Source organism: Eulemur rufifrons, chromosome 30 (genome assembly GCF_041146395.1).
Source record: "Eulemur rufifrons isolate Redbay chromosome 30, OSU_ERuf_1, whole genome shotgun sequence".
Taxonomy (NCBI): Eukaryota; Metazoa; Chordata; class Mammalia; order Primates; family Lemuridae; genus Eulemur; species Eulemur rufifrons.
In genome coordinates this window covers 48706089-48733110 of record NC_091012.1, presented here as the reverse complement: position 1 = coordinate 48733110, position 27022 = coordinate 48706089, and the positions used below count along the sequence as shown (strand labels likewise).

The following is a 27022-nucleotide window of genomic DNA, read 5'->3' as shown; positions in this document are numbered from 1 at the left end:
TTGTACTATTACCTTATAATTTATCTGTTCCTTTTTTTATGTGATTTTAGTTGTGCTGAACCCTGTCATACCTGGCTGCTTTGACAGGTGTGCTATTTTAGCAACACAGAACAAAACAGAGAAAGAAAAGAAGAATGCATGGTATGCTTGTGCTGTCAGATCCAGATTGCTCTGTTCCTAAGTTTGTGGATGATTTGTTCACAGTTGTTCAGAGGCAAAAAAGGTTAGGTTTGATTTTTACCTATGTAATACTGAATGTTCTTACAGTTCACCTGACTACTGGGCTGTTGCCCATGTGGACTGATATAAAGGGATTCCCGGCCGGGCGCGGTGGCTCACGCCTGTAATCCTAGCACTCTGGGAGGCCGAGGTGGGCGGATCGTTTGAGCTCAGGAGTTCGAGACCAGCCTGAGCAAGAGCGAGACCCCATCTCTACTAAAAATAGAAAGAAATCATATGGACAGCTAAAAATATATATATCAAAAAAATTAGCCGGGCATGGTGGTGCATGCCTGTAGTCCCAACTACTCGGGAGGCTGAGACAGGAGGATCCCTTGAGCTCAGGAGTTTGAGGTTGCTGTGAGCTAGGCTGACGCCACGGCACTCACTCTAGCCTGGGCAACAAAGTGAGACTCTGTCTCAAAAAAAAAAAAAAAAAAAAAAAAAAGGGATTCCCTTCCCTATTTTCTCCTTTCATATTTGAGATTTTATGATTAATTTCTCTGGGATAACCATTTGCCTGCTCAAAATACAGAGAGTTCAGGGCAAACTAACTTCTCAAGGTCTTAACAATGGAGTAAGCATTCACGTATCAGATTAATTTCTTCCTTGATCCAAACCATGAAAAGGAATGAGAGATGGAGTTGGTCAAAATCATGTGAGCTAGGAAGATGATGAGGTAATCTTGGCCCAATTCCCTAGAACCATCCCCAAATGTCACCTTGAATGCTTATTTTTGATTCTTGGTGGTGAAAATGATTATAGGAAGCTTATGTTTATACTTTAGTTACTAAGGCAGGATGCTCTTCAATCCAGAAAGAGAGGTGCTACTAGCTACCACTGCAATCTTAGAGGATTGTTCTTAACCCTAGCAGATAGAGAGCAAATTTGGCACAAGGCAGCTCTGTGCCTCCAATCCATTGGTAAGACATGTGAGGATTTAAATATTGTTCTCCCTATTGAGCTCTCAGCCTTGCCATATTCTCAGGGAACTAGGCACTGAAGTTGTGGAGGTGATACAACAGACAGCATAGCTTCAGCTATTAAATTCCAATTTTAAAAGTATTTTACATAATGTAAAGGTACATATATAAGATCGTCCAGCTTCAAGCATTAAAAAAAGTCTTACTCTATTGAAAAGGAAGTTTTGGGCAAATGTTACCTAGCACATTTTGAAATAGAAGCAATGCTTTATTTCAGAGAAGAGAATGAAGGTTGAAAAGTTTTGAAAAATTAATGACAATTTAGCATCAATTGAAGAAAAAACATTTGCCAGAAGCAACAGAGAAAAAAAAGGTACAGCACAATTATCAACACTTGCAAAATGATTTAAAACAGATTTTATGGCCGAAATGTCGAAAGGTGGGCCCTATATACCAAAGGGACATAGAAATCCACATAAAGATAGAGCACCAATTAAATGATTCATTCTCTGATCAAAGGCCCATTAAATAGGTAAATCTGGAACATCTTTGGACATACATTGTGATTTTTGTAGCTCAATCAGCACTTTGATATCTTGGACAAGGTGTTAGGGGGAAAAAATCAATATTTTCTCAGGACCAAGATTGCTTAAGAAGATTGCATGAGGTAGGAGGACAAGGAAGAAGAACAACGTGCCCAAGGTTTGTTGTTCACATACTATGTCTGACTCTGGAGGAGCCTCATGGCCATATTCAGTAGTGCTTACATGCTGATAATACTGATAGTTTCAGTGTTTTGTTCTCAGAGGTTTTGGTCCTTTCATTTTGTCAGTATGTTTCTGCCCCACATAATGGGCCCACATACTGACAGAAGCATGTACAACTTGCCTCTATCATCAACCCCTTTGGGGACTAGTTAAGCTAAGTCATCCCTGGTGGCTCCTGAGAAAACTGCAAGAACAGAAGCATTACCAGGCATCCCTGTCTGTGTGCAAGGGTCTGTGTTGGCAGTACAGCCCAAATCTTGCAAGGTCCTCCTTCCAGTGTGCTTCCCTTCTTCCTATGAACCCTGGGTTGCGGGGCAGGAGATTGAACTCTGCAGCAAGTTCAGTGGAATAAAGCTGCTAAATTGCTGAGCTGGTTTTATTGAAGTGTGAGCAGGAGGTTTTAAGGAAGGTAGACAACATCCTGTTGTTCGGGTGCTTCTCTCTATTTTGCACATCTGCCTGTACTGGGAGTCAGGTGGCTGACTTGTGCCTGGCTGCAGTAGCAGCGACATCTCCCTTTTACCATCCCCTGCCTCAGCCCGCCCAGGAGTCCATCGGGCCATGGACGCGGTGACTGTGTATCATGGCAAAATCAGCAGGGAAACAGGGGAGAGGCTCCTGCTCGCCACGGGGCTGGACGGCAGCTATTTGCTGAGGGACAGCGAGAGCGTCCCAGGCGTGTACTGCCTGTGTGTGCTGTGAGTATGAGGCGGTGGGCGGCCCAGGTCGGTGCTGAGCCTGGGCTTGCCGAGGGTGCGGGCAGTGGGCTCCGGTGGTTCGGGCCAGGGCCGGGGCCGACATGGGCAGGGGCGTGGATGGCAAGAGCTCACTGAGGCCTCCTCCACGGTCCACCCCGTAGCCCCAAGTCTTCCTCAGGTCCAGCCCAGGGCCGTGGTGGACTGCGGTTTGGCCTAGGTCCCTCACTAGGGATTTCATTCCCTGGGCTTCCTGCTCTCCAGAAGGGCTTCTCCAGGGCCTTTTGGGGGTAGCTGCAGAGAATGCTCTCTAGGGTGGGGAAATGTCGCCTAGAATTTACATTTGCTCCAAGAAAGACCCGGGCTCCTGACTTCTGCTTTGACCCCTACTAGAGGCCAGCAAGATGGAATGGAGTCTTGGGATGGTGGACTGGCCAGATTTGACACTGTCAGCTCCTGGAGAGAAGGAAGAGCCTCTCTCCAGCTCTCTTTAAATGGAGTTGGAAGTGTCATCCCAAAGGAAGAGCATCAAATTCAGTGAGAGGAAGCAGATTAAGAAACAGAGTCCATTACTTTAAGAATATAACACCAGTTAGGTCGGGATGCTGAGAGACAGATGTGTGTGAGTGAAACTGTCTCTCTCAATCTGTTTATTTAGCTTCCTTTAGAGAAATAGTGTGGGGGGCAGGGGGTTTCAGAAATAGGACCCCACCTTTTTTTTAAAGAAAGGATCTCTATTGCCTGGGCTAGAGTGCAGTAGCATCATTGTAGCTCACTGCAACCTCAAACTCCTGGGCTCAAGTGATCCTCCTGCCTCAGCCTCCCATGTAGCTGGTACTACAGGCACGCACCACCATGCCCGGCTAATTTTTGTTGTTTTTACAGAGCAGGGGTCTCGTTCTTGCTTAGGCTTGTCTCGAACTCCTGACCTCAAGCAATCTTCCTGCCTCGGCCTCCCAAAATGTTAGGTCAGATTACAGGCGTGAGCCACAGCACCTGCCCAAGACTCTTCATGATAAAAGCTGGGACTGACAATAGTCATAAAGGGCATGGAGGGAAAACACCCCTTTTATGATTCAGCTTTGCCCTTTGTCTATGTACGTCTCAGTCTAAGGCTCCATTTTGAATAAGATTCACTTGCATCTTTGCTACAGAACTCCAGGATCAGGCACATATGAGACCTAATCCTGTGCTAGTCAGATGCTAAGCTTGTGACCTTGGCAAGTTAATCTCTAAGGCTCTCAGTTTTCTCGTCCATTAAATGGATATCATATCACTGCCTACCTCGTAGGATTTTAAGATTAAATGCTATAATGCATGCAAAAGAATTAGCACTGGACTTGACACATAGTAAATGTTCAGTAAATGTAAGCTATTGGTATTATTATTATATTCTCTTTTCAGTTGATTTCTTTTAGTATTCATGGGGTCATTTGTAAGGAAGGACCTAGCTAAAGCATTGTCATCAGCAGAATAAAAACACCTATGAAAACACCAGCCCTGCACAATAGGTTCTAGACAGAAACCAAATGAGAGAAAATTCTTGGTGTTAAGTTTAGCTCCTGATGATACACTGCAAGATTGTGAAGTAAACTTGAACTTTCTGGGTCAGTGAAGAAAGATTATACTAAGGCTGGTGTTAGAGGATTTTCATTGTATATGGTTTTTAAAAACAGTCAAGCCTTGTTTGTGGCAGCTCTCAAGTCCTGATAAATACATTTTTCATAAAGGCTTCAAGGGAAATACATGGAAGCTATTGAATCTCTTGAGCTCGGATCTTTATGTTTTGCTTAATTATTGTTTTTCCCTAGTGGAACCTAGGAAAGGGCAATGAAAGCCAGCTAGGATTCTTAGACTCCATTCTTATCAAAAGAAGGTGGAGGAGTGAAGAGGGGGAGTCACTGCTTTAGGGAAGCTGACAGCGGAGCTAATGTGCTCCTTAACCTACAGGTAAAATGAAAGTACAAAAGAAGCCTGGGCAGGGGAGGGAAAACAGGGGACAGTGAGTGGCAAGATACACCTAAGACTTCAGCCTCACTGGTCTCCGGGCTGTTTCTCAAGACAAGTGTGCTCTCCATATAGGGTTTTTGTATTGATTGTTCCTTCTGCCAAAAGTACATCAATTCACACATTTGTTCAACTGTGTCTTCCCTGAGAGAGCACTTTCTTGACTACCCTATTGAGATAAGTGCCCTCTCTCTGTCCCTGTTACATTCTATCTCTCTATTTTTCTTCAAGGAGCTTTAAACTATCTGATGTTTGCTTGTTGGCTTATTTATTGAGAGCCTGGTACATAATAGGCACTCAACAAATATTTTTGAATTAACGAATAAACTGTCAAGGCAAATTCTGTTCTTTACTGCAAAGAGCTCTGGACTGCTATCAGGAGGCCAGGGTGTGGCTCTGGGGAAGTCACTCAAATTCTCTGGGTCTCAGTTTCCATATTTATAAAAACAGGAATAATGATGTGTAACCTACCTTCTGCAAAAGATTGCCATAAGTGAAACATGTTAGAGAGAAGGACACTTTAGTCTTCTGCCCATGTAGGTTAGAACCACATAAAGAATTAATTTAGGCCGGTGAGGAATTCACCCATAATGAATCTTGCATAAAGGCAGTTTTTGTAACTCTTGGTTCTCCATGAAAATTGTGAAGTAGCAGAAAATACTAGGCAAATTGGGGGACCCCTTTTGAATGGTACATTGGGGCCTCAAAGTCTCACAAGACTGTTAGGGTGTTAGCCAGACTGTGCTGCATAGGCAAGACACAAGGGTACATGGCCTTTTATCAGAGTTTCTCAGTCTTTTTGATAAACATTTCATTCCCTCTTTTTGGTACTACACTGTAATTACAGAATCAAATTTTATTTTGAAATAAACTGTGTACTCATTTTAAACCAAAACACTTATCCTTACGATACGCAGTAGAAATAACAATGTAAGTGGTGTCATATACACATGAACAATAGGTATAGCTAACAAACATGCATTAATTGTAGGATTTACTCAGAACAGTTTCTCATTCTCTCTTTTGTTTACTTTTATTAACCAAGAAGATTTGGTTGGGCTTTAGCTTCTGTATTTTATTGTAGAAATAACACATTTCATATGCCTGTCAAACTATGTGTGCCCTTTTCCCCAGTTCTGAACCCTCTAATCATAGCTTTTAGATATGGCCTTTTCTTCTATTCAGTTTCAGAAAATTGAATCTTATAAGGCACTAAAGGAGTTTTCCATTTATAGGATTGCCCACTTTCATTAAAAATGAGAAGTTTTTCTTTCAATCATTTTCTCTGAGTAAATCTAGAGTTTTGTATAATAAATCTATTAAAATAGTTCCCTATACATATTCAGTAGAGAGAATTTGAAAAATATAAAGGAAATGAGGGGAAAATCATCTATAGTTTTATAACCTAAAGACAACTATTATTGAAAATTAAGTGAATTTTCTTCGATATTTTAATGAAATGAATTGCTTATGAGCACAGATGTGCTGTTACAATATTGCATTCTGCTGTATTTCCCACTTAACACGCAAAACCCCACTTATGTATAATGTTCTTAAAAATGACTTTAAGGCATCATTTTTAATGGCTGCATGATAGTCCAGCTAGCTAATGAATATACCATATTTTCCTTAACCAGTCACCCACTTTTAGACATTTGAATCATTCCATTTTCTATTATAAATTCCATCAGGATTCATATATTAGTACATTAAGATTTCCTTGTATTTATGATTTTTCCTTATAGTGGAATTGCAGATGCGGAATTTCGAGGTCAGAAAGCACCAACAGCTTAGGATTCTTGATATATACATGATCAAATTTTTTTTCTAAATGATTATTCCAATTTATACCCTCACCAATAATATATGAGGGTATCTGTTTCATGGCACCCTTCCTAGAAATGGGTATTCTTATTTGTCTTTATTTTATGTTTACACTCTATCTCTTTATTTTTCCCTTTTTATGTTTCTTTGGTTATTGACTGAGTGTTTTTTATATGGTTGTTAAGCTATTGTATTTAATGAATTGGCTGTTAGTGTACTTTTCTCATTTAACCATTTGGATCTTACTATTTTTCTTAACACCATTGCAAGTTTATGTATGTATACTAATCGTTGATCTGTTGCAGGTATCTTTTATCAGTTTGGTGTTTGTCATTACTTTTTTTTGACACACAATAAATTAGTAGTCACATCCATCATTTATTTTCTTTGGGTTTGGTTTCTTCCTTTGCTTCCTTGTTTCCTTTGCCAGAAAGTCCTTTCTCCTCCAGAGATGTCACAAAACTTCACTTTAGTTTTTTGTTGTAGAGTTATGGTTTTGTTAGTTTACATTTAACTCTTTAATTCCATTTGGAATTTTCTTTTGATGTTGAATAAAGGATCTAATTTGATTTTGTTTCCAGATAGCTACCCCAACATAATTTATAAACGGAACTTCCATTCTTCATTGATTTGTTAGCCTACTTTACCATATATTAAATTCTTATATATAACAGTTATTGTTTCTGGACTACCTATGTGGCTCAATTGATCTATTCTTATATCAGTAACACTATAGTACAATAATGTTTTAATATAGTTTTAAACATTATTTGCTATTCTTGCCTATTGGTTCTTCGAGATGAAATCTAGAATCATTTTGTTATGTTAAAAAAATCCCATGGGATCAACCTTTTTAATGCCCAACATATGAGTGAGAACATATAATATTTGTGTTTTTGTGCCTGGCTCATTTCACTTAACATGATGACCCCCAATGCTATCCATGTTGCTGCAGATGACAGGATTTCATTCATTTTAATGGCCAAGTAGTATTCCATCGTGTATACATAGCATGTTTTCTTTATCCATTCATCTGCTAATGCACCCTTAAATTGATCCCATACCTTGGCTATTGTGAATAGTGCTGCCATAAACATGAGGGTGCAGGTATCCATTTAATATACTGATTTCCTTTTCTTTGGATGGATATCCATTAGTGGGATTCCTGGATTGTATGGAGATAGAAAGTAGAATGATAGTTACTGGAGGCTGGGAAGGGTGGGGGGCGCTGAAGACAGGTTGGTTAATGGTTACACATATACAGTTAGATAGAAGGAATAAGTTCTCATGTTCAGTAGCACAGTAGGGTGACTAAAGTTAACAACAATTTATTGTGTATCTCAAAATAGGTAGAAGGTTTGAAATGTTCCCAGTGCAAGGAAATGATAAATGTTTGAGGTGATGGACATCCTGAATACCCTGATTTGATAATTACACATTGTATACATGTATCAAAATATCACATGTACCCTACAAATATGTACAACTATTATATATCAATAACATTAAAAAAATCCCATTGGGATTATATTCACCTTATTAATAAATTAAGGAGAAATTGTCATCTTTAAAGAAGTTAGTCTTCTAAAAGCATGGAATGTCTTTCCATTTATGATTTTTTCATTTATATCTCTCAATCAAGTTTTGTAGTTTTTTTTGTAGGTCTTACACATTTTTAAAGTTCATTTCTAGTTATTGTGTGTGAATGTATGTATTGATTTTTTTGTTTTTATCACAAATGGAATCTGTTTCCATTATATTTTCAGCTGTATAGGAAAGCTATTGATTTTATGTACTTGTCTTATATTCATCCAGTGTACTGAATATTCTTATTAATGTAAAATTTTTTTTACCTTATTCTCTTTGGTTTTCCTGGTACCTCAAGTTACTTTTCACTGAGGTACGCATGTGCTCTCACATTTCTTCCCTTCTCACCCTCAATGTAGCTAGTTCTGATTGCCCACTGGGATTGTTTGATGGTGAAAAGAGGAAAACCAATTTGAAATATTTAAAATAATTAGTTTGGAAAAATAGTTTGTTTCCATAATTGGCAACTTTCTGTACATATCTGACTTTGTTTGCTACTTACCTGATCAAAGATTTGGAAGAAGAAATGCTATTATAATTTTTAGCATCAAGGACATATAATAAAGTCATTTGACATATATGTCTTTAGGTAAAAGTATAGTTATCATTTTATCCTTTAAGATTTAAATGGATGTCTGGGAATAAGGTGCCTATCAAACAATTGAACTGGAGAAATGGGAGAGGAGCAGTGACGAAGTAAAATTACAGTTTATCAGTTGTAATGGAGGGAAACCATGTGGCAAAGAACTTGAAATTACAACTTAACTTCATTTAGTGAGAAATTACAAGTTAACTTACATTTAGAGTTTGAATTCAACTGGATATATGTATTGGTGCTGTATTTATTTTCATGATAACTTAGACCACCAAAATTATTTTGGATTTTCTGAATACAATCCATTAATGGCAGAGTGAGCTTGAAGGCTGATTTAGGATTAAATTTGTCACACATAAACCACCAAATGAACAATTCACAGGCAAATAAACCAAGCGCTGACTCTGGTTGACAAAGTAAAATTAAAGTTGCAAGATCAGTCTGAAGATGTCATTTAGCTTAAGTAAAGGGAAAGTCTGGGTTGACCTCTTTTGGGTTCTTCCCACCAGGCCTCATCCCTTCAGCTCCCTCCCCTGCCCTCTCCGTCAGTAGACAGCTCCAATCCTATGGCCAAGCAGACTCCCTCTGTTTTTGAGAACTGTGCTTTTGGAACTGCCTTAAGGGCCAATTTCTTAATTCATTCCTTCTAATATAAGAGAGGGGCACCATAGAATGGTGGTTAAGAGCCCAGATCTTCCAGCCAGACCCTCTGGGTGTCCATTCCAATTCTGACCCATAACTAGCTATTTTACCTTGGGCAAGTTCCTTACATTTTCTGTGCCTCAAATTTCCTATCTGTAAAATGGGTGATGATGATAATGATAGTACTTACCTCGTAGGGTTGTTATGAGGATTATTACATGAGTTAATGTTTATAAAGTTAACATGTAATACGTGTGATAATATAAATCAAAGATCTATAAATAATTGCAATACATAGTTGGATTATCATAAGGGTGCATAAATAAATCCTGATGTGGCAGTTCAGGGAAAGAATAGATTCTATTTATTGTTATGACTCACCGAAACTGGTATTACATAGTTGTGCCATCAGACTTGAAGCTGAATGACTTTTGACTGTTCTGAAAATTAAAATTCACTCTGAAAGAATAAAGTTTGAGCCACAGGAAATTCGGAAACCTCTTCAATCAGAATATAGATGGCTTTGTATAGGATACTATTCCTGTGGATAAAAAGATTCTGAAATATTTGTTTAAAAAAATTCAGTCACATTGTAATCGTGTCTTGAATTTTGCATGTAGCATTGGTTTGTATAGACATAGAGGGCACGGGCCCTAAGGAGCTTTATTTGCAGTGTCATGAAGAAGTTAACTATAGCTAAACCTTTTCTTTTATGTAGTCCTTGAAGTTGTATAAAGAAGTTATTGATGTGGTTTTGTTAGTTCAAAACCAAGATCTGTCCCTAACACTGACCCATTTGAAAAAATAATAAGTCAGATTGCTTTCTTCTTGTCCATTTCTAACCTGAATACTTTTTTAGTGAATAGGGACAGCTTTTGATAAAATAAAGACAAATTTTAATATCAGCAGAGATTAGATTTTAACACGTTTTGTAGTTATTAAAATGCAAAATATTACTTATGAAAATAAATTAATGGCAATAATTAACAACCTCCACTGTTCTCTATTAGTTTTCATTTTCTGGATTTTTTGTGATAAATATTAAATTCTAAGATTATCAACAAGTCCAAACAAAATGTTATTGAAGGAAGGAAGTTAAAATTACACTACATTCTTTTTGCTGTATTAATGGAGAGAGTCAGAGGAAATGTAATCCTAAAGGGTATGTAACAATTTTTAAAAATGAATTATAATTTTTAAATTTGTAATTTCTTGGGCTAGGTTTGTAAGGTTCCAAATTGTAATTCTGCTTCTTTTTCTTTAAAGAATGTTATTAGTCACTATAGAGAAAATTAATATGCAAGAATGCATTTATATTAGTTTAAATTTACTTCTAGTTTATGTACATACAGGAACAGATAATTTTGAACAGTTGCAATCAGAGTGGCATCTCCTTGTATCCACTTTTTACACGTCCTATCATTTTATGTCAACATAGTCCATGTAAAAATTTTTTGGAAAACATAGGACTCTAATACCTTTGAATTTTGGTATAATTTTGAACTGTTGTTTCCCTTACGTTTCTCTATTTATTATTTAAATTGACAAATAATAATTGTATATATTAGAATGAAAGGGAGGCTTTTTTTTTTTTTTTTGAGACAGAGTCTCACTCTGTTGCCCAGGCTAGAGTGAGTGCCGTGGCATCAGCCTAGCTCACAGCAACCTCAAACTCCTGGGCTCAAGCGATCCTCCTGCCTCAGCCTCCCGAGTAGCTGGGACTACAGGCATGCACCACCATGCCTGGCTAATTTTTTCTATATATATTTTTAGCTGTCCATATAATTTCTTTCTATTTTTAGTAGAGATGAGGTCTCGCTCTTGCTCAGGCTGGTCTCGAACTCCTGAGCTCAAACGATCCTCCCACCTTGGCCTCCCAGAGTGCTAGGATTACAGGCGTGAGCCACCGCGCCCGGCCAAGGGAGGCTTTTAAAAATTGCATATATTTATCATATACAACATGATGTTTTGAAATACATATACATTGTGTAATGGCTAACATATATACATTATCTCACATACTTATTTTTTGTGGTGAGAACACTTAAAATCTACTCTCTTAGCAATTTTCAAGAATATAATACATTGTTAGGCCGGGTACAGTGGCTCACGCCTGTAATCCTAGCACTCTGGGAGGCCGAGGCGGGAGGATCGTTTGAGCTCAGGAGTTTGAGACCAGACTGAGCAAGAGTGGGACCCCGTCTCTACTAAAAAAAAAAAAAGAAATTAGCTGGACAACTTAAAATATATAGAAAAAATTAGCTGGGCATGGTGGCACGTGCCTGTAGTCCCAGCTACTCGGGAGGCTGAGGCAGGAGGATCACTTGAGCCCAGGAGTTTGAGGTTGCTGTGAGCTAGGCTGATGCCACGGCACTCTAGCCCAGGCAACAGAGTGAGACTCTGTCTCAAAAAAAAATATGTAATACATTGTTATTAATTATAGTCACCATGTTATGCAATAGATCTCTTGAATTTATTCTTCCTAACTAAAAATTTGTACCCTTTGACCAACATCTCCCAATCCTCACTCTGTTCTCCCACCACAGCCCTGTTAACCCGACATTCTAATCCTTACTTCTATGAGTTCAACTTTTTTTTAGATCCCACATGTAAGTGAGACTATGCAATCTTTGTCTTTCTGTGCCTGGTTTATTTCACTTAATGTAATGTCCTCCATATTCATCCATGTTGTTGCAAATGACAGGATTTCCTCATTGTTTAAGGTTGAATAGTATTCCGCTGTATGTATATGCCACATTTTCTTTATCAATTCAACTGCTGATGGTCACTTAGGTTGATCCCATATCTTGCGTATTGAGAATAATGCTAAAATGAACATGGGAGTACAAATTTCTTTTTGTTTGTTTGTTTTTTTTTTTTTTGAGACAGAGTCTCACTCTGTTGCCCAGGCTAGAGTGAGTGCCGTGGCGTCAGCCTAGCTCACAGCAACCTCAAACTCCTGAGCTCAAGGGATCCTCCTGCCTCAGCCTCCCGAGTAGCTGGGACTACAGGCATGCACCACCATGCCCGGCTAATTTTTTCTATATATATTTTTAGCTGTCCATATAATTTCTTTCTATTTTTAGTAGAGATGGGGTCTCGCTCTTGCTCAGGCTGGCAAATTTCTTTTTGACATATTGATTTCACTTCCTTTGGCTATATACCCAGTAGTGGGATTGCTGAATCATATTGTAATTCTATATTTAATTTTTTGAGGAACCTCCATACTGTTTTCCATAATGGTTGTACTAATTTACATTCTCACCAACAGTGTGCAAAGGTTCCCCACTCTCTACATCCTCACCAACACTTGTTGTCTTTCATCTCCTTGATAGTAGCCATTCTAACAGGTATAAAGTGATATTTCATTGTGGTTTTAATTTGCATTTCCCTGATGATTAGTGATGTTGAGCATTTTTTTCATATACCTGTTGGACATTTGTATGTCTTCTTCTTCTTTTTTATTTCAAAGTATTATTGGGGTACAAATGTTTTTGGTTACATGGATCGCTTTTGTAACACTTGAGTCAAGGTCAAAAGTGTGCCAGTTACCCAGATAGCATTCATTGTACCAGTTAAGTAGGTTTTTGTCTATCCCCACCTCCCTTCTCTGCCCTGATTGATTTCCATGGAGTTTTACTTCCCTCTATGTACATGTGTGCTCATTGGTTAGTTCCAATTTCATAACCAGTACATGTGGTGTTTGTTTTTCCATTCTTTAGATACTTCACTTAGGACAATGGTCTCCAGTTCCATCTAAATTCTTGCAAAAGGCATTAAGTCATCCTTCTACATGGCTAACTAGTATTCGATAGTATACATATACCACATTTTGATAATTTGTTGGTGGGACTGTATGTTTTCTTTTGAGAAATGTCTATTGAGGTCCTTTGCCTATGGTTTTTTTTTTTTTTTTTTTTTTTTTTTGAGACAGGGTCTAGCTCTGTCACCCAGGCTGGAGTGCAGTGGCATCATCATAGCTCATTGTAACCTCAAACTCCTGGGGTTAAGCAATCGTCCTGCCTCAGCCTCCCAGAGTGCTAGTATTACAGGCATGAGCCACCATGCCCGGCCTCATTTTTTTCCACTATTGAAACAGAACTACTGTGAAGATCTTTTTAAAATTGCTTTTTCCTTTTGACTTGTTTCCTTGGAGTGTATGAATATAAGGAAGGTTATTTGGTCAAAAATATGCATGGTTTTATAGCTCTTGTTATAACTTTTCAGTTTGTTTTCTAGAACAGTGATTTTCCATGGACAGGAAGATGATATGTGTAGTTTGAAAAAGTATATTCAATATTTTAGTTTAATTTTGTGTTATAAAATCACTGTTTTATAATACAAGCTATAGAAAATAAAGCCATGAAATCTTGTTTGGGAATAAGGGGAAAATGGTTCAGAAACACTACCCTATGAAGACTAAAATGATTGACAAAACTTCAGCTCATATTAAAATAAAATTGCATTCTTAAAGCATAGACTGAGTGACTATGGAGGAGGTGGCACAGAAGTACCCTGGGGGGGTGAAAAAAGCCAGATTGACATCAGGAAAGTTGCTAACAATATTCCCAATGAGGTGTAGGCATTCTCTTTACATTATAATTAGTCCTTCCATAACTTTACAGTTCATACAAATCACCTGGGCATCTTTTTAAAGTAAAAATTCTGATTCAGCAGGTCTGGGGTGGGGCCTGAGATTCTACGTTTCTAACAAGCTCCCAGGTGATGCCATTACCCTGGGCATACAATTTGATTTGCACTGTTTTAGATCTCTTCCATCCATGACATATGTATAATGAGAGTTGACTACAAGGGATCCTTGGTCAGTTACTTCAGCAACTTGAAAGTGGAAGACATGAGCTGCTGTCTTATTTGAGGGGTGAAACAATTTTGCTCATTCAGAAATTTGAGGGGTTTGTGGGGGGAAGGAAATTGTTAATATTAGATGAGTTAATCATGAGAAGTTTTATGTGTCATTGACAGCAGGTTGTTCAGAGACCGAAGGAGGTAAGAACTTTTGAAGTGGTACTCAGGTTCCTGCTGCTTAACTGAAAGTGAGATAAGATCAGATTCGTTAGGAAACAATTCTCAAAACAGACTCATTTATTTTGACTAAATGAGGCTGAATGATAGTAGGGAGATAGATTCATTGTATTTTTTTTTAGAGACCCACTTGGTTTGAGAAAGTGGAAAACAAGTTGCTTACCATTTTGCTTACATTTTTGCTGAGATTTTAAATAATGTATTTCCACATCAACCTTAATGATACTGAATTATGGCCATTAATTGCTTCCCATAGGGAAAATGGAACTAAAGACCTATGATGTTTCCCTGCTTCCATCTCCATTTTGTTGTGTGGCTTTAAGAAAATCACTTAAAGGCTTATGTTTCGAGTTCCCATGGTGAAAAATGGAAATCAAAGCTCTCCCCTTGTTCCCTGTAGAGTACTTACTGAAATCAGTGGGCTTTGAGGTAGATTTCAATTGCTTAAAAAGACAAAAACCTTTAACACTATAATATTTTGTATTTATTCAGCATATTGTAAATAGGCATATATCAAACTATTTTATATATGATCTCAATAGTCTGTCAATTCTTCATAACAAAGAAGAAACATTTCATGTGGTCACACCAGAAGTTAAATTGACCTTTTTTCAGTGTCACAAACCTGATTAGAGTGTTTTAGCTCTGTTTTGTCTTTTAAATAATCAGTACTTATGGATATTGATTAAAGATATAGTAATTTAATCCACATATTTAAAGACTTTTAATTCCAAATGGGATTAGTAGTAAATGTGGTCAATGACTTAAGTATGACCATCTGTTTGTAAACACATTGATTTTAATCAAAGTTTAGTGTGTCCTAACCAAAGATCTCTATTGACCCAAACTTGTCCCCAAGAATAGCAATCAGAAATGTATTAAATAAAACCATGTTGATTCAGATTCAGATTCAAAATCTGAAATAACTCATTATAAAGTTTACCTGTTCTATGAAGTGAAGACTTATTAGGCAAGTTAAGTAATATTAGCATATATTCTAAAATATAATAAATAATCTGTATCCATTACAGTGTGGTGATCAAGAGCTGGGGCTTTAGAGACAAAGAGCCTGACTCAGATCCCATCTCTGCTGCTTCATCTCTAGTCTGGCTTTGGTTACTTCCCAAAGTCTCAATTTCCTCATCTATAAAATGAACTTCATAATATAAAATTGCTAGCATTTTTGTGGGGTCCAAAGGAAATAATGCATGTGCTATGGACTGCATTTTATTCCACCAAAATTCATATGTTTAGAACCTTACCCCCAATGTGTCTGTATTTGGAGATAGGACCTCTAGGAGGTAATTAAGGTTAAATGAGTTCATAAGAATGGGGCCCCAATCTGATAGGATTGGTGACCTTATGAGAAGTGGAAGAATGTATGCACAAAGAAGAGGTCATATGAACATACAGCAAGAGGGTAGCTGCCTGATAGTACCCAAGAGAAGAGGCCTCAGAATGAAACCCACCTCGTCAGCATCTTGATCTTGGATTTTCCAGCCTCTAGAAATGTGAGAAATAAATTTCTGTTGTTTAAGCCACCTAATCTATGGTATTTTGTTATGGCAGCCCAAGCATACTAATACAGATTTTGGTACTGTTGTAACAAATACCTAAAAATGTGAAAGTGGCTTTGGAACTAGGTAATGGAAGAGTTTTGAGGTGCATGCTAGAAAAAGCCTAGATTTCTGTGAACAGAATATTGGTAGAACCATGGATGTTAAAGTTCATTCTGGTAAGGTCTCAGATGGATATGAGGAACATGTTATTGGAAACTGAAAGAAAGGCTATCCTTGTTACAATGTGGCAACGAACTTGTATGAATTATTTTCTAGTATTTTGTGGAAGGAAGAATTTGAGATCAATGAATTTGGATATTTAGCTAAGGAGATTTCTTTTTATTGATGCATAATAAATGTATATAGTTTCAGGGTACATGTGATAATTTAACAATTCATGTAAATTATAAAGATCAGATCAGTGTACTTGGGATACTCATCACCTTAAATATTTGTCCTTTTTAATGGTAGAACCATTCAGATTATTCTTTTCTAGCTATTTTGAAATATACAATAGATTATTGTAAATGATAGTCATCCTACTGATCTAACACTATGTCTTATTTCTTCTATCAAACCACATATTTATACCCATTAATCAACTTCAGCTGAGGAGATTTCTAAGCAAAGTGTTGAAGGAATGGATTGGTTCATCCTGACTGCTTATAGTAAAATGCAAAAGGAAAGAGATGAACTGAAGAAGGAATTATTAAGCAAAAAGGAACCAGAACTTAAAGATTTGGAAAATTCTTAGCTTATCCATATTGCAAAAAATGAGCTTGTTCTGGAGAGAACACCAATTGAGTGACTGGACTATCACTTCTTAAGGAAACTACCCATGATGTTAACTAGCCATCTCAGCAGAAGCCAGGGATAGAGTTTGGACCAAAGGGAACAGGACAGTATGGTGTAGCTATTTGGCTGCAAACATGCTTTATCCTTCAAGAAAAGGGAAGAATGACTCTGAAGGCGATTCAGAGATCACCAGGGCTATCACTGCCACTACAGGCCCAGAGTGCACAGGCCTGGGGGACAAGGCTGCCTCTACCTTGGTTTCAAAGGGTCGGAGTGACACCCAGCAGAGGCACATGGGTGCGGCCATCCCCACAAAGAGTGAAGCTACACCCCATGGAGTTGTGGGGGAGATGCTGCTGTCCTGGTGTGGGCCTGAAGGGCAGAGCATTGAATCAAAGAGGATTATTCTTGAGCCTTAAGATCTAATAGAATTTGCCTTGCTAGATATTGGACTTACTTGATACTTGTTACCCCTTAATTCTTTCCAATTTCTCCTATCTGCCTGTCTCACCATTGTATTTTGGAAGCATATAACTTGTCTGGTTTCATAGCTTCACAGATGGAAAGGAATTTTGCCTCAAGATGAATAATGCCTGGAGCCTCACCCACATCTGATTAAATGATATTTAGATGAGACTTTGGACTTTAGAGTTGAGTCTAAAGTTTGGAATGACTTAATTTCATTTGAAGCTGTTAGGATGGAATGAATATATTTCGCATGTGGGATGGGCATGGATTTTAGGGGTCTGGGATGGAATGATATGGACTGAATTGTATCCCCTCAAAATATGTTTAAGCCCTTACCCCCGATGTGACTGTATTTGGAGATAGGATCTCCAGGAGATAATTAAGGTTACATGAGGTTATAAGTGTGGGGCCCTAACATTATAGGATTGGTGGCCTTATTAGAAGAGAAAGTAGTGTGTGAGCACACAGCAAGAAGTCAGCCGCTCATAAGCAAAAAGAAGAGGCCTCAGAGTGAAACCTACCTTGCTGGCACCTTGATCTTGGACTTCCCGGCCTCACAAACTGTGAGAAAATAAATTTCTTTTGTTTAAGCCATTCAGTCTGTGGTATTTTGTTATGGCAACTGAGTAGACTAATACCATATATAAAACTCTTAGAATGAAATCAGTTATACAGATATACTATATGCATAACTCTATGGGAGAGAATGTTTACACCATCTAAAAGGGCAAGCTGTTTTCAAGTACTTTAGCAGCACTCATTTTAATTCAAATTACTGTTACTACCATATTATAATGTAGAGCAATATAGTAATACAGTAATGTGTGATATAATGACATTTCAGTCAACAGTGAACTGCATATACAGTGGTGGTCCCGTAAGATTATAATGGAGCTGAAAAATTCCTATTGCCTAGTGATGTCATGGCCATGATAATGTCATAGCCAAATGCATTATTCATGTGTTTGTGGTGATGCTGGCATAAGCAAACCTACTGTACTGCCAGTTGTATAGAAGTATAGCACATACAATTACATATAGCACACAATACTTGATAATAAATGACTATGTTACTGGTTTATATATTTACTATACTACACTTTTAATAATTTAATTTAATTTTATTTTATTTTATTTTATTTTATTTTATTTGGACAAGGTCTCACTCTGTCACCCAGGCTGGAGTGCAGTAGCATCATAATAGCTCACTGCAACCTCAAACTCCTGGGCTCAAGCAATCTTCCTGCCTCAGCCTCCCAAGTAGCTGGAACTACAGGTGCACACCACCACGCCTGGTTAATTTTAAAAGATATTTTGTAAAGATGAGGTCTTGCTATTTTGCTCAGGCTGGTCTTGAATTCCTGGCCTCAAGCGATCCTTCCACCTTGGCCTCCCAAAATGCTAAGATTACAGGTGTGAACCACCATGCTCGGCCTTTTTATCATTATTTTAGAATATACTCATACTTATAAAAAAAGAGTTAACTGTAAAGCAGCCTCAAGAAGGTCTTTCAGGAGATATTCCAGAAGAAGGCATTGCTATCATAGCAGATGACAGCTCCATTGGTGTTATTTCCCCTGAAGACCTTCCAGTGGGACAAGATGTGGAGGTGGAAGACAGTGATATTGATGGTCCTGACCCTGTGTAGGCTAATGGGTGTGTTTGTGTCTTAGTTTTAACAAAAAAGTTTAAAAAGTATAAAACAATTTAAGAACAGACAAAAGCTTATAGAATAAGGATATAAAGAAAGAAAACATTTTTGTATAGCTGTACAAGGCGTTTGTGTTTTAAGCTAGGTGTTATTACAAAATAATCAAAAAGTTAAAAAAATTAAGTTTATAAAGCAAAAAGTCACAGTAAGCTAAGGTTAATTTATTATTGAAGAAAGAAAAAAAACTTTTTAAATAAATTTAGTGTCATCTAAATGTATGGTGTTTTTAAAATCTATAGTAGTGTGCAGTAATGTCCTAGGTCTTCATATTCATTTACCACTCACTCACTGACTCACCCAGAGCAACTTCCAGTCCTGCAAGCTCCATTCATGATAAGTGCCCTCAGCAGGTGTATCATTCTTTATCTTTTATACCATATTTTACTATGCCTTTTCTATATTTAGGTATGTATAGATATACAAATACTTACCATTGTGTTACAGTTGCCTACAATATTCAGTATAGTAACATGCTCTACAGGTTTGTAGCTTAAGAGCAATAGCCTATACCATATAGTCTAGGTGTACAGTAGGCTATACCATCTAGGTTTGTGTAAGTACACTGTATGATGTTCCTATGATGAAATCACCTAACGACACATTTCTCAGAACCTATCCCTGTCATTAAGTCACATATGACTGTAGTAATATTATGTTACTATACGTTATACTATAATAGTAATATAAGAATATAGTTATTATATTCTTATTGTATTATATCCTTTTAGTATTACTATAATATTGTTTTTATAATTAATATTATGTTACTAATTTAAGTGTGCCTGATAGTGTCTTGTCCCAGTGAGGTATTTTCACCTTAAGGCTCTATATGTACTTAAAAGTAATAAGTCTATGGTTTGTTCAAACTAATTCATGATTTTTACTAACTACAACAGACCCCTAGTTTCTGGTCCAAGCAGTCTCTTGACTACACAAATTCTTAGGAGAGTGAGCTCCCACATTTAAAAAAATGAAAAGATGAAGTTTCACTGGAAACTGTGATTGGGCAAATATAATAAAGCAAGGTAGATTTTGCTGGGCTTTGCTTCCTATGAATGCAACGGCACCATGTATATGTGTTCCAGTATATGTACCAGTTATATGTGGTAGTAAACTCAAATTTAGAGCATTCATTATTATTTTGGAATCTTTCAGTAATGGAAGTTTATTCTTTCACAGGTATCAAGGTTACATTTATACATACCGAGTGTCCCAGACAGAAACAGGTTCTTGGAGTGCTGAGGTATAGCTCTTTTATTTATTTTTTGTTTCTGTGCGTTTCAAGGAGGTGTTTGAAATTTAGGCTGGTTTTATAAAAGAGCAGTCAAATAACACATTACTAAAATAGTCATCAGATTTAAATGACTAAAGCTCCAATCCAAAATTGTTCATGGATCATTAATAAACCTTTAGATAATTTTGGTCCCAGTCCTATGCAGCCACCATGTGTAGAGTGGTATCGCTTTGGGGGAAAGATAAACAAGTTGAAATATTGTGTCAAACTTTTAGTGCCTATGTGAAATTTTAGAAAGCACATAAAAGATAGATAAAATAATTAAATCAGCAATTATTTACCAAATGATGCTAATATGAGTGTTGGTGCTATGGAGTATTAAAAAACATGATGTCTGTTTTCCAAGAGACAATGACACCCTTGGGGAGATATAATATGGAGTTAAACAGAAGTGGAAGAGCCTGGGCTTTGTTGTCAGGGGGATCTGAGTTCCAGGTCTAGTCCCCCATCCTCCCTGTTAGGTCTATGACCTTGGGAAGGTTACTTAACTTTACTTCCAACCAGTTTCTTCATCTGTAAATGTAACCTACGAATAATCCCTTAGTCACAGGGCTCATTTGGAGGAGTAAATGAGATAATGCATGTAAAGAAGGGCCTGGCACATAGTGAGCACTCAAAAATGTAAACTCCTGAAAATTGCTGAACAATATGATTGTATGTAGTAAAGTGCTAAGTTATCTAGCACAGGAGTTTAAAGAAGGGAGGGCTTCCCAAGTGTTAGGATGATCAATGCTGCTGTATGTGAGTAGGCAGGACTCTCATCTGAGCCATGTAGGGAGGACATGGGTAGATGGAATAGAGAAGAGGAAGCGTAGCAGTGTTTTTTAAAGTGTGCTCTGCAGAATCCTAGGGTTCTTCTACCTGGGGACCTCATGGTTGCCTAGGGGGTTGCAGAGGAAGAGGAAGAAGTAAGAGGGTATGTTTCTGGGTACCTACTTTGGCTTCAAACTGAGCAGGAGTTTCCTTTATTTTACTTATAAACTGGGGCTCTGAAAAAATTTCATTAGAAAAAAGAGTTCTTTATGGCTTTGAAAGGATTTCAAAGCCACTGTACCACTGTAAGAAATGACTGTAGAATGAATCTGTTTCCATGTACCAGGGTAATATATCACATCTTATCAATCGTAGAGGTCTCTACAGCTGAAACTTTTGACCTCAAATGCTTTTTCTGGTTTCTGACTCTTTAAGACAGTCATCTTTATAATGAAAATACTTCATTTTAGCTTTTGAAAATATTAATATCAGCTTCTGTTAATTCAATCTATACATTTATTTTCTTTTTAAATTTTTATTTCATTTTTTAATCATTAAATGTTCTTTTTTTTTTCTTTTGAAGAAATACACAGAGTCTCACTTTGTTGCCCAGGCTAGAGTGCCGTGGCATCAGCCTAGCTCACAGCAACCTCAAACTTCTGGGCTCAAGCGACCCTCCTGCCTCAGCCTCCCGAGTAGATGGGACTACAGGCACATACCACCATATCCGGCTAATTTTTTCTAATTTTAGTAGAGATGGGTCTTGCTTTTGCTCAGGCTGGTCTCAAACTCCTGAGCTCAAACTATCCTCCCACCTTGGCCTCCCAGACTGCTAGGGTTATAGGCGTGAGCCACCATGCTCGGCCTAATCTATACATTTAAGAAACTCTAAAGTCTAAATTTAAAAAATGAAAATAGCCCTAAACTTTCCTAATTCAGTAAACTGGAAAGTACAAATTACAGACTACAAACGTTTTGAAGTACTAAGATGAATTAGGGCAAGTTTTCAAGCACATTGTTACTTTATAACAGGATAATTAAAACTGTAATACTGCCTAAAGGAAAAGCAGTACCATTTCTACTCAAAACTATTTATACCTGTTTATCTTTAAAATTTTCTTTATCACTGCAGAGATGATTGAATAAGAAACAGTTTATTATGAAGAGTGTTGTGTGTACTATATATATACACACATAGATATTTGTGTATGATTTTACCAGAAATAGTCATTCTCCATAGAGAAGTACCCTTAGCTGCTAAATAATATTCTTTATGAAAAGAATCTTAAATTCTTAGGGTTTAGTAACATTGTTTTTCAATTTGCTTTTCTCCATTTCAAGTATAACATCATATGCAGATTGTTACATGCTTGTGGTCATGTTAAGGCGGGGAGGGCTTATTGAACATAGATGCCCCCTCATCCTGTTGTCTGATCTGACCTCATTTATGTGATAATATTGTAATTATCTGCACCAAGAGAGCAGAAGATTGGAATAGATTATCCCCAAATAGAAAACAGTTCAATAATTCCTTAATTTTTAAAATGTATATTGCATTGTTTCTGTCTACTAAATTTACCTTCTTAGTTATGCTTTGTTAAGGTGAATATTAAATTAATGTGTATCTCAGAGCTTACATCACCTGACTGGGAGACATTTCTCTATAGCATATTGAAGACCAGCTGTGATCTAAAACGTTTCCATGGATAACTAAGAGGTGACAGTATGGGAAATGTGCAAATTTGAACAATAGTTGCGTTCAGCAACAGGATGGGAGTTGTCAGTGATATAATTCTTGTGGTAACTGTATTTTCAAAATCGGGTAAATAATAGGTATTTATACTGCTTTTTGGAACAGTGTTTTAGTTTGCCATGCTGCAGGAAAAATCAAGGTGGTAGCACGCCATCCTCTGTGCAAAGATTGTGCTAGAAATCTACGTAAGACAGATTTGTTTCAAAAAGTGGAATGAAATTGAACCCTGGACCCACTGAATTATGAAAGACAAATATAATTGGTACTTCTAGTTTTAGTTAGACTTTTAGATTAGATAATTGCCTAGTGTATTAACTTATTTTGTGTGAATCAGGCTAAAATTTTGCTAAATCATGAATTCAGAGAATTCTCCATACAGTCAACTTTCACTTATGATATGTGTGTTGCTGGCAGTACCTTGTAAGAAATATACTGACTTCCCCTGCTGACTTCAGTGCCTGTGGGCTTTTCTGGGTATTTGATCATCAGGAGATTAGCAGATGCTAAATAATTTTTCTTGTTAACCTAAGCAAAGCACTATAAATTAGGTCAGTCATTTGCTAATGAAACATGGAATCCTAAATTCAAACTGTTTCTATATATCCAGTGCTATTACTCTGTTAGCATGGATAATCAAGCGTTAACTGCCTATCAGTCCCCATAAAAAATGATGCTTCTGTTGATAAATGGTTATATAAGCTACAAGAACAACTAAAAAGATGTGTGATTTGAAATCTTTCTGCACTGGGGGAATGTATAGTTTCTCTTCTGGTTGGTGACTCTGGCTTCACTGGAACCTATATGGTTCAGTCCCAATCTGAAAGGCAAGAAACTGGGTTTTGGGATCCAGAGCCAATTCTGCCTGTGGTTGTCTGTATGACCTTGGGCAAGATTAATCTTTTTCATTTACATATTCTTATCTAGGAAAACCAAATCAGCCAACAATTACTAATCTTTGAGGAAATAAATATTGGGGGCAAAAGGTGGGAAAGTGTTTTGAAAATGAAAAAGTACCCTAAGGAAGGCATATGGAGATAATTTGTGCTTATTGCCTGCCATTACAATTTGGAGATTTTATCATGGAGCCAAAGAACTGTTTGGACTCCTGCAAGAATGTTATTTTGGATGAGGTCTCAATAGAGATTTAGGAAAGTGTTTTAGCCATAGGGGTGGAGCTGGGTGGGAGAGTGTTCTACATCTCCTCTGAGCATTTGGGTGGACACTAATTTAGCACTAACAAGAACTTTTGCAGTGTTTTCAATGAAAAATTACTTAACCCAGCATAGGAAGTGACTGAGAGTTACTATGGGCAGTGTGTTATCTCCAGCACACTGTCTAGTTGACAGAAGTCTGCATACCAGCCTTCATGTTTTCTCATTAAATGCTAAAAAACAAACAGGTCCCACCTCAAAAATCTTCCAGATGGAATAGCTCAGAAACAACTTTCTAAAAACTACTAGTCATTGTTCAATTGCTCATAGCAATACTATTTTATTTTATGTAAAATGACAGTTTTGGGCTGATGCCTAAAGCTTGGCTCATAAGCTTTTGCAAGAAATTGTTGTTGATTTCAGGCAGCGTCTTTGCAAGAGAACTGATGTCAGGAAAGGAACATATTTTAACAGTCACCTGCAAATAACAATCTCTGTAAAAACACACAAATAAATAAATAAAGGTGACTTTATATAGTTTTTCATTTTCATGTTATAGAGAAAACCTTGTCACAGTGAAATGAGAGGAATTTGGGGGAGAATAGGGTAGCTTTCCAAGGAGGAAAAAATTTAATGTGAAGGATGAGACAGGAAATATTGTGAGCTACAAGGATATGAGGACTAACTAGCCATGCATTGTATGTATCATAACAGCCAATTTTTAATTTTCTGTGTAGCATTTTGTATTGTGGAATGATGACAGGGAGGATGGGTTTTTTTTTTTTTTTTTTGGTTCCTCAGGGTTTTTATTAATGACCTGTAGGATCTGTGTTTTTTCTGTGTTTAACTGCATCCCCTCTGTTGGTGAATTCATTGTGGTTAATGGCCTGTGTACCCTTAGAGGTTTGGGATGTCTGATGGGTAGCAGGCAGGAAGGGCAGGGCAATGAGCAAGAGCTTGTACAAATGAATACCACCCTTGGGAGAACTGAAATGACAGCTCATTAGCTCCTCTTGCTGGGAAATTCAGCCAACCAAAGTAAGCTCTTCTGGAATGTTGTTTTTCATTCTTCCTTATGTTTTCAAATATTTGAACAAGTTACACAAATGTTACCTCTCTAAGCATCCCTCGCACATTTTGTAGGCCTTTTTGTATCATTATGAGGTAGGTAAATAATTTGCTTGGCCTTTTATTTTCCAGACAGCACCTGGGGTAAATAAAAGATTTTTCCGGAAAATAAAAAATCTCATTTCAGCATTTCAGAAGCCAGATCAAGGCATTGTAATACCTCTTCAGTATCCCGTTGAGAAGAAGTCCTCAGCTAGAAGTACACAAGGTACTACAGGTATGATTTACTGTTAATTTTGACAGGTTTTAGAAGCTCAGAGTTATGAGTCAACCTATTCATAACCATATAATCAATTGGAAGCTCTGTAAGAAAAATGCAGTGAGAAAGTCGATGTAGCCAGCAAATCTCATGAGAGGTGACTACATGCTATAATTTCAATCTGCTATACTATAAACTTTTAATAAAACTCTGCAAAAATATCAAAAATTCTATAAACCCATAATGCTTTAATCCCTCTTGTCTGTCTCATCTTGTTCTCTCCAGTTCTCTTTATAGATACCTAAGTACCATTTCACGAATTCAGACACAAATATTAATAATTTGAAGGATGGCATAATTCAGAGAACATATAGACCATCTTTTATCTCTGCTTAGTAAACTTTTTTGCCTTCATGGATGTAAAGGCTAACGTTAGCCTGGCCCATGTGATTCTGATTTCAAAACTGGTGATGCTTTAATTAATGAAATTTTGCTGTAGCAAAGGAAATTAAATTATCGGACTTTATTATTCATTTGCACAAATTGTTACCTCTCCTGAGCAAAGCTATTTTAGTGTATGTGTCATGCTAAAGGCTGAATACCAACCAACGTCTGTAGCTATGTGTACATGACAGTTTACTCCTTTATTGAAAGGGGTTTATCATTTGCTTGGAGTAAGAGGACAGGCCTTGATTGAAACAATAAATATTTATGATAAAAGAAAATGAGTTGTTATATATATATATTTTTTGATAGGGACCCAGGCTCAAGCATAAACTGACAATTAGACTCAAGTGGTGAATTAAATTAATGAATAGTTAGCCTTTATAATAGAAATGTAAATAGAGCTCTAATTTACAAATTGGCTAATTGTTCTTTTCTGCCCAGTATTCTATTCTTTATAACTCAGTTTTAAATAATGGTTGCTTGAGGTTTATCATTGTGAGTTTTATGCAGTTGGAAATTTTATGTTTGAGTTAATCTTTTAATTTTAATAGTTTATCTTTTCTTGGTTTTTGTTATTATTTTTCTTTAGGGATAAGAGAAGATCCTGATGCCTGCCTGAAAGCACCATGAAGAAAAATAAAACACCTTGTATTTTATTTTCAATAATTTAAATATATGCTAAGTTTTGTATAGTGTAGATAATACAGTCAGTGAGCTACAACTGCATTTCTAAAACCACCATAGTCCTGCAATGGAAGCATCTAGCCTGATGTTAAAACTGAAATGGACTTTTGTAGATAATGAGGAGCTTTGAAATGAGGATTGGAAAAAAAATAATTCTAAAGATTATTTTCAGTTGTTATATTTACAAATGGGAAACAATTCAGAGCATAATGAATACTTTATAAAAGATTAATGTCAATTCTTGCCACACATGAATAAAAATAATCCTCAGTTTTTGTCAAAAGCTGTATTTTTACTGGAATATTATTTGGTAGTTACTGATTTTCAAATGTCTTGCCTGATTGTATGGTGGGAAGTTGGTTGGTGTCACTCATCTTTGTCACGTGCAGTTCTCCACTAGCTTTGGCTCTTTTGGAGTTTATGAACCTGTGTCCCGTGTGTTAAAATAAGTACTAGATAAAGAGTGAAGAAAGCAACCTTCTCGCCTAGTGTTCTGATGTTGGACAGTAATCCACAAACCAATCTGGAGTTTAAAATCCCATCATTTAAAATATACTCTAGATGTTTACCATATTTGATGCTACAGTGTTTGAAATTCTCTTAGAAAGACAATGGAGTAGATTTTTCTTTTTTTCGTTTACTTCTGCCCCAGTTGTTTCTACTACAGGTAAAATCTCATTTTGAAGGGAAACTTCACAGCTGCGGCTCATGAATAACTGATTTGTAAGCATCCTCCCTTTTGGGTAACCCTACAAGACCATTTGAAAGCTTACGGTTA

The 27022-nt window shown here is 37.1% G+C and overlaps 1 protein-coding gene across 2 annotated transcripts; it reads left to right on the top strand.

Moving 5' to 3' along the window:
• The first annotated feature begins 2470 nt into the window (after positions 1–2470).
• SH2D1A (SH2 domain containing 1A) lies at positions 2471–26190 on the top strand. 2 transcript variants are annotated; one of them, XM_069463379.1, is made up of 4 exons: positions 2471–2607; positions 20015–20078; positions 24987–25122; positions 26150–26190. In XM_069463379.1, exons 1-4 carry the CDS (start codon positions 2471–2473, stop codon positions 26188–26190), a joined length of 378 nt encoding a protein of 125 aa, XP_069319480.1. The 2 variants fall into 2 exon arrangements, with proteins under 2 accessions (XP_069319480.1, XP_069319479.1); XM_069463378.1 differs by having other exon boundaries at positions 24987–25131.
• The last annotated feature ends 832 nt before the right edge of the window (positions 26191–27022 follow it).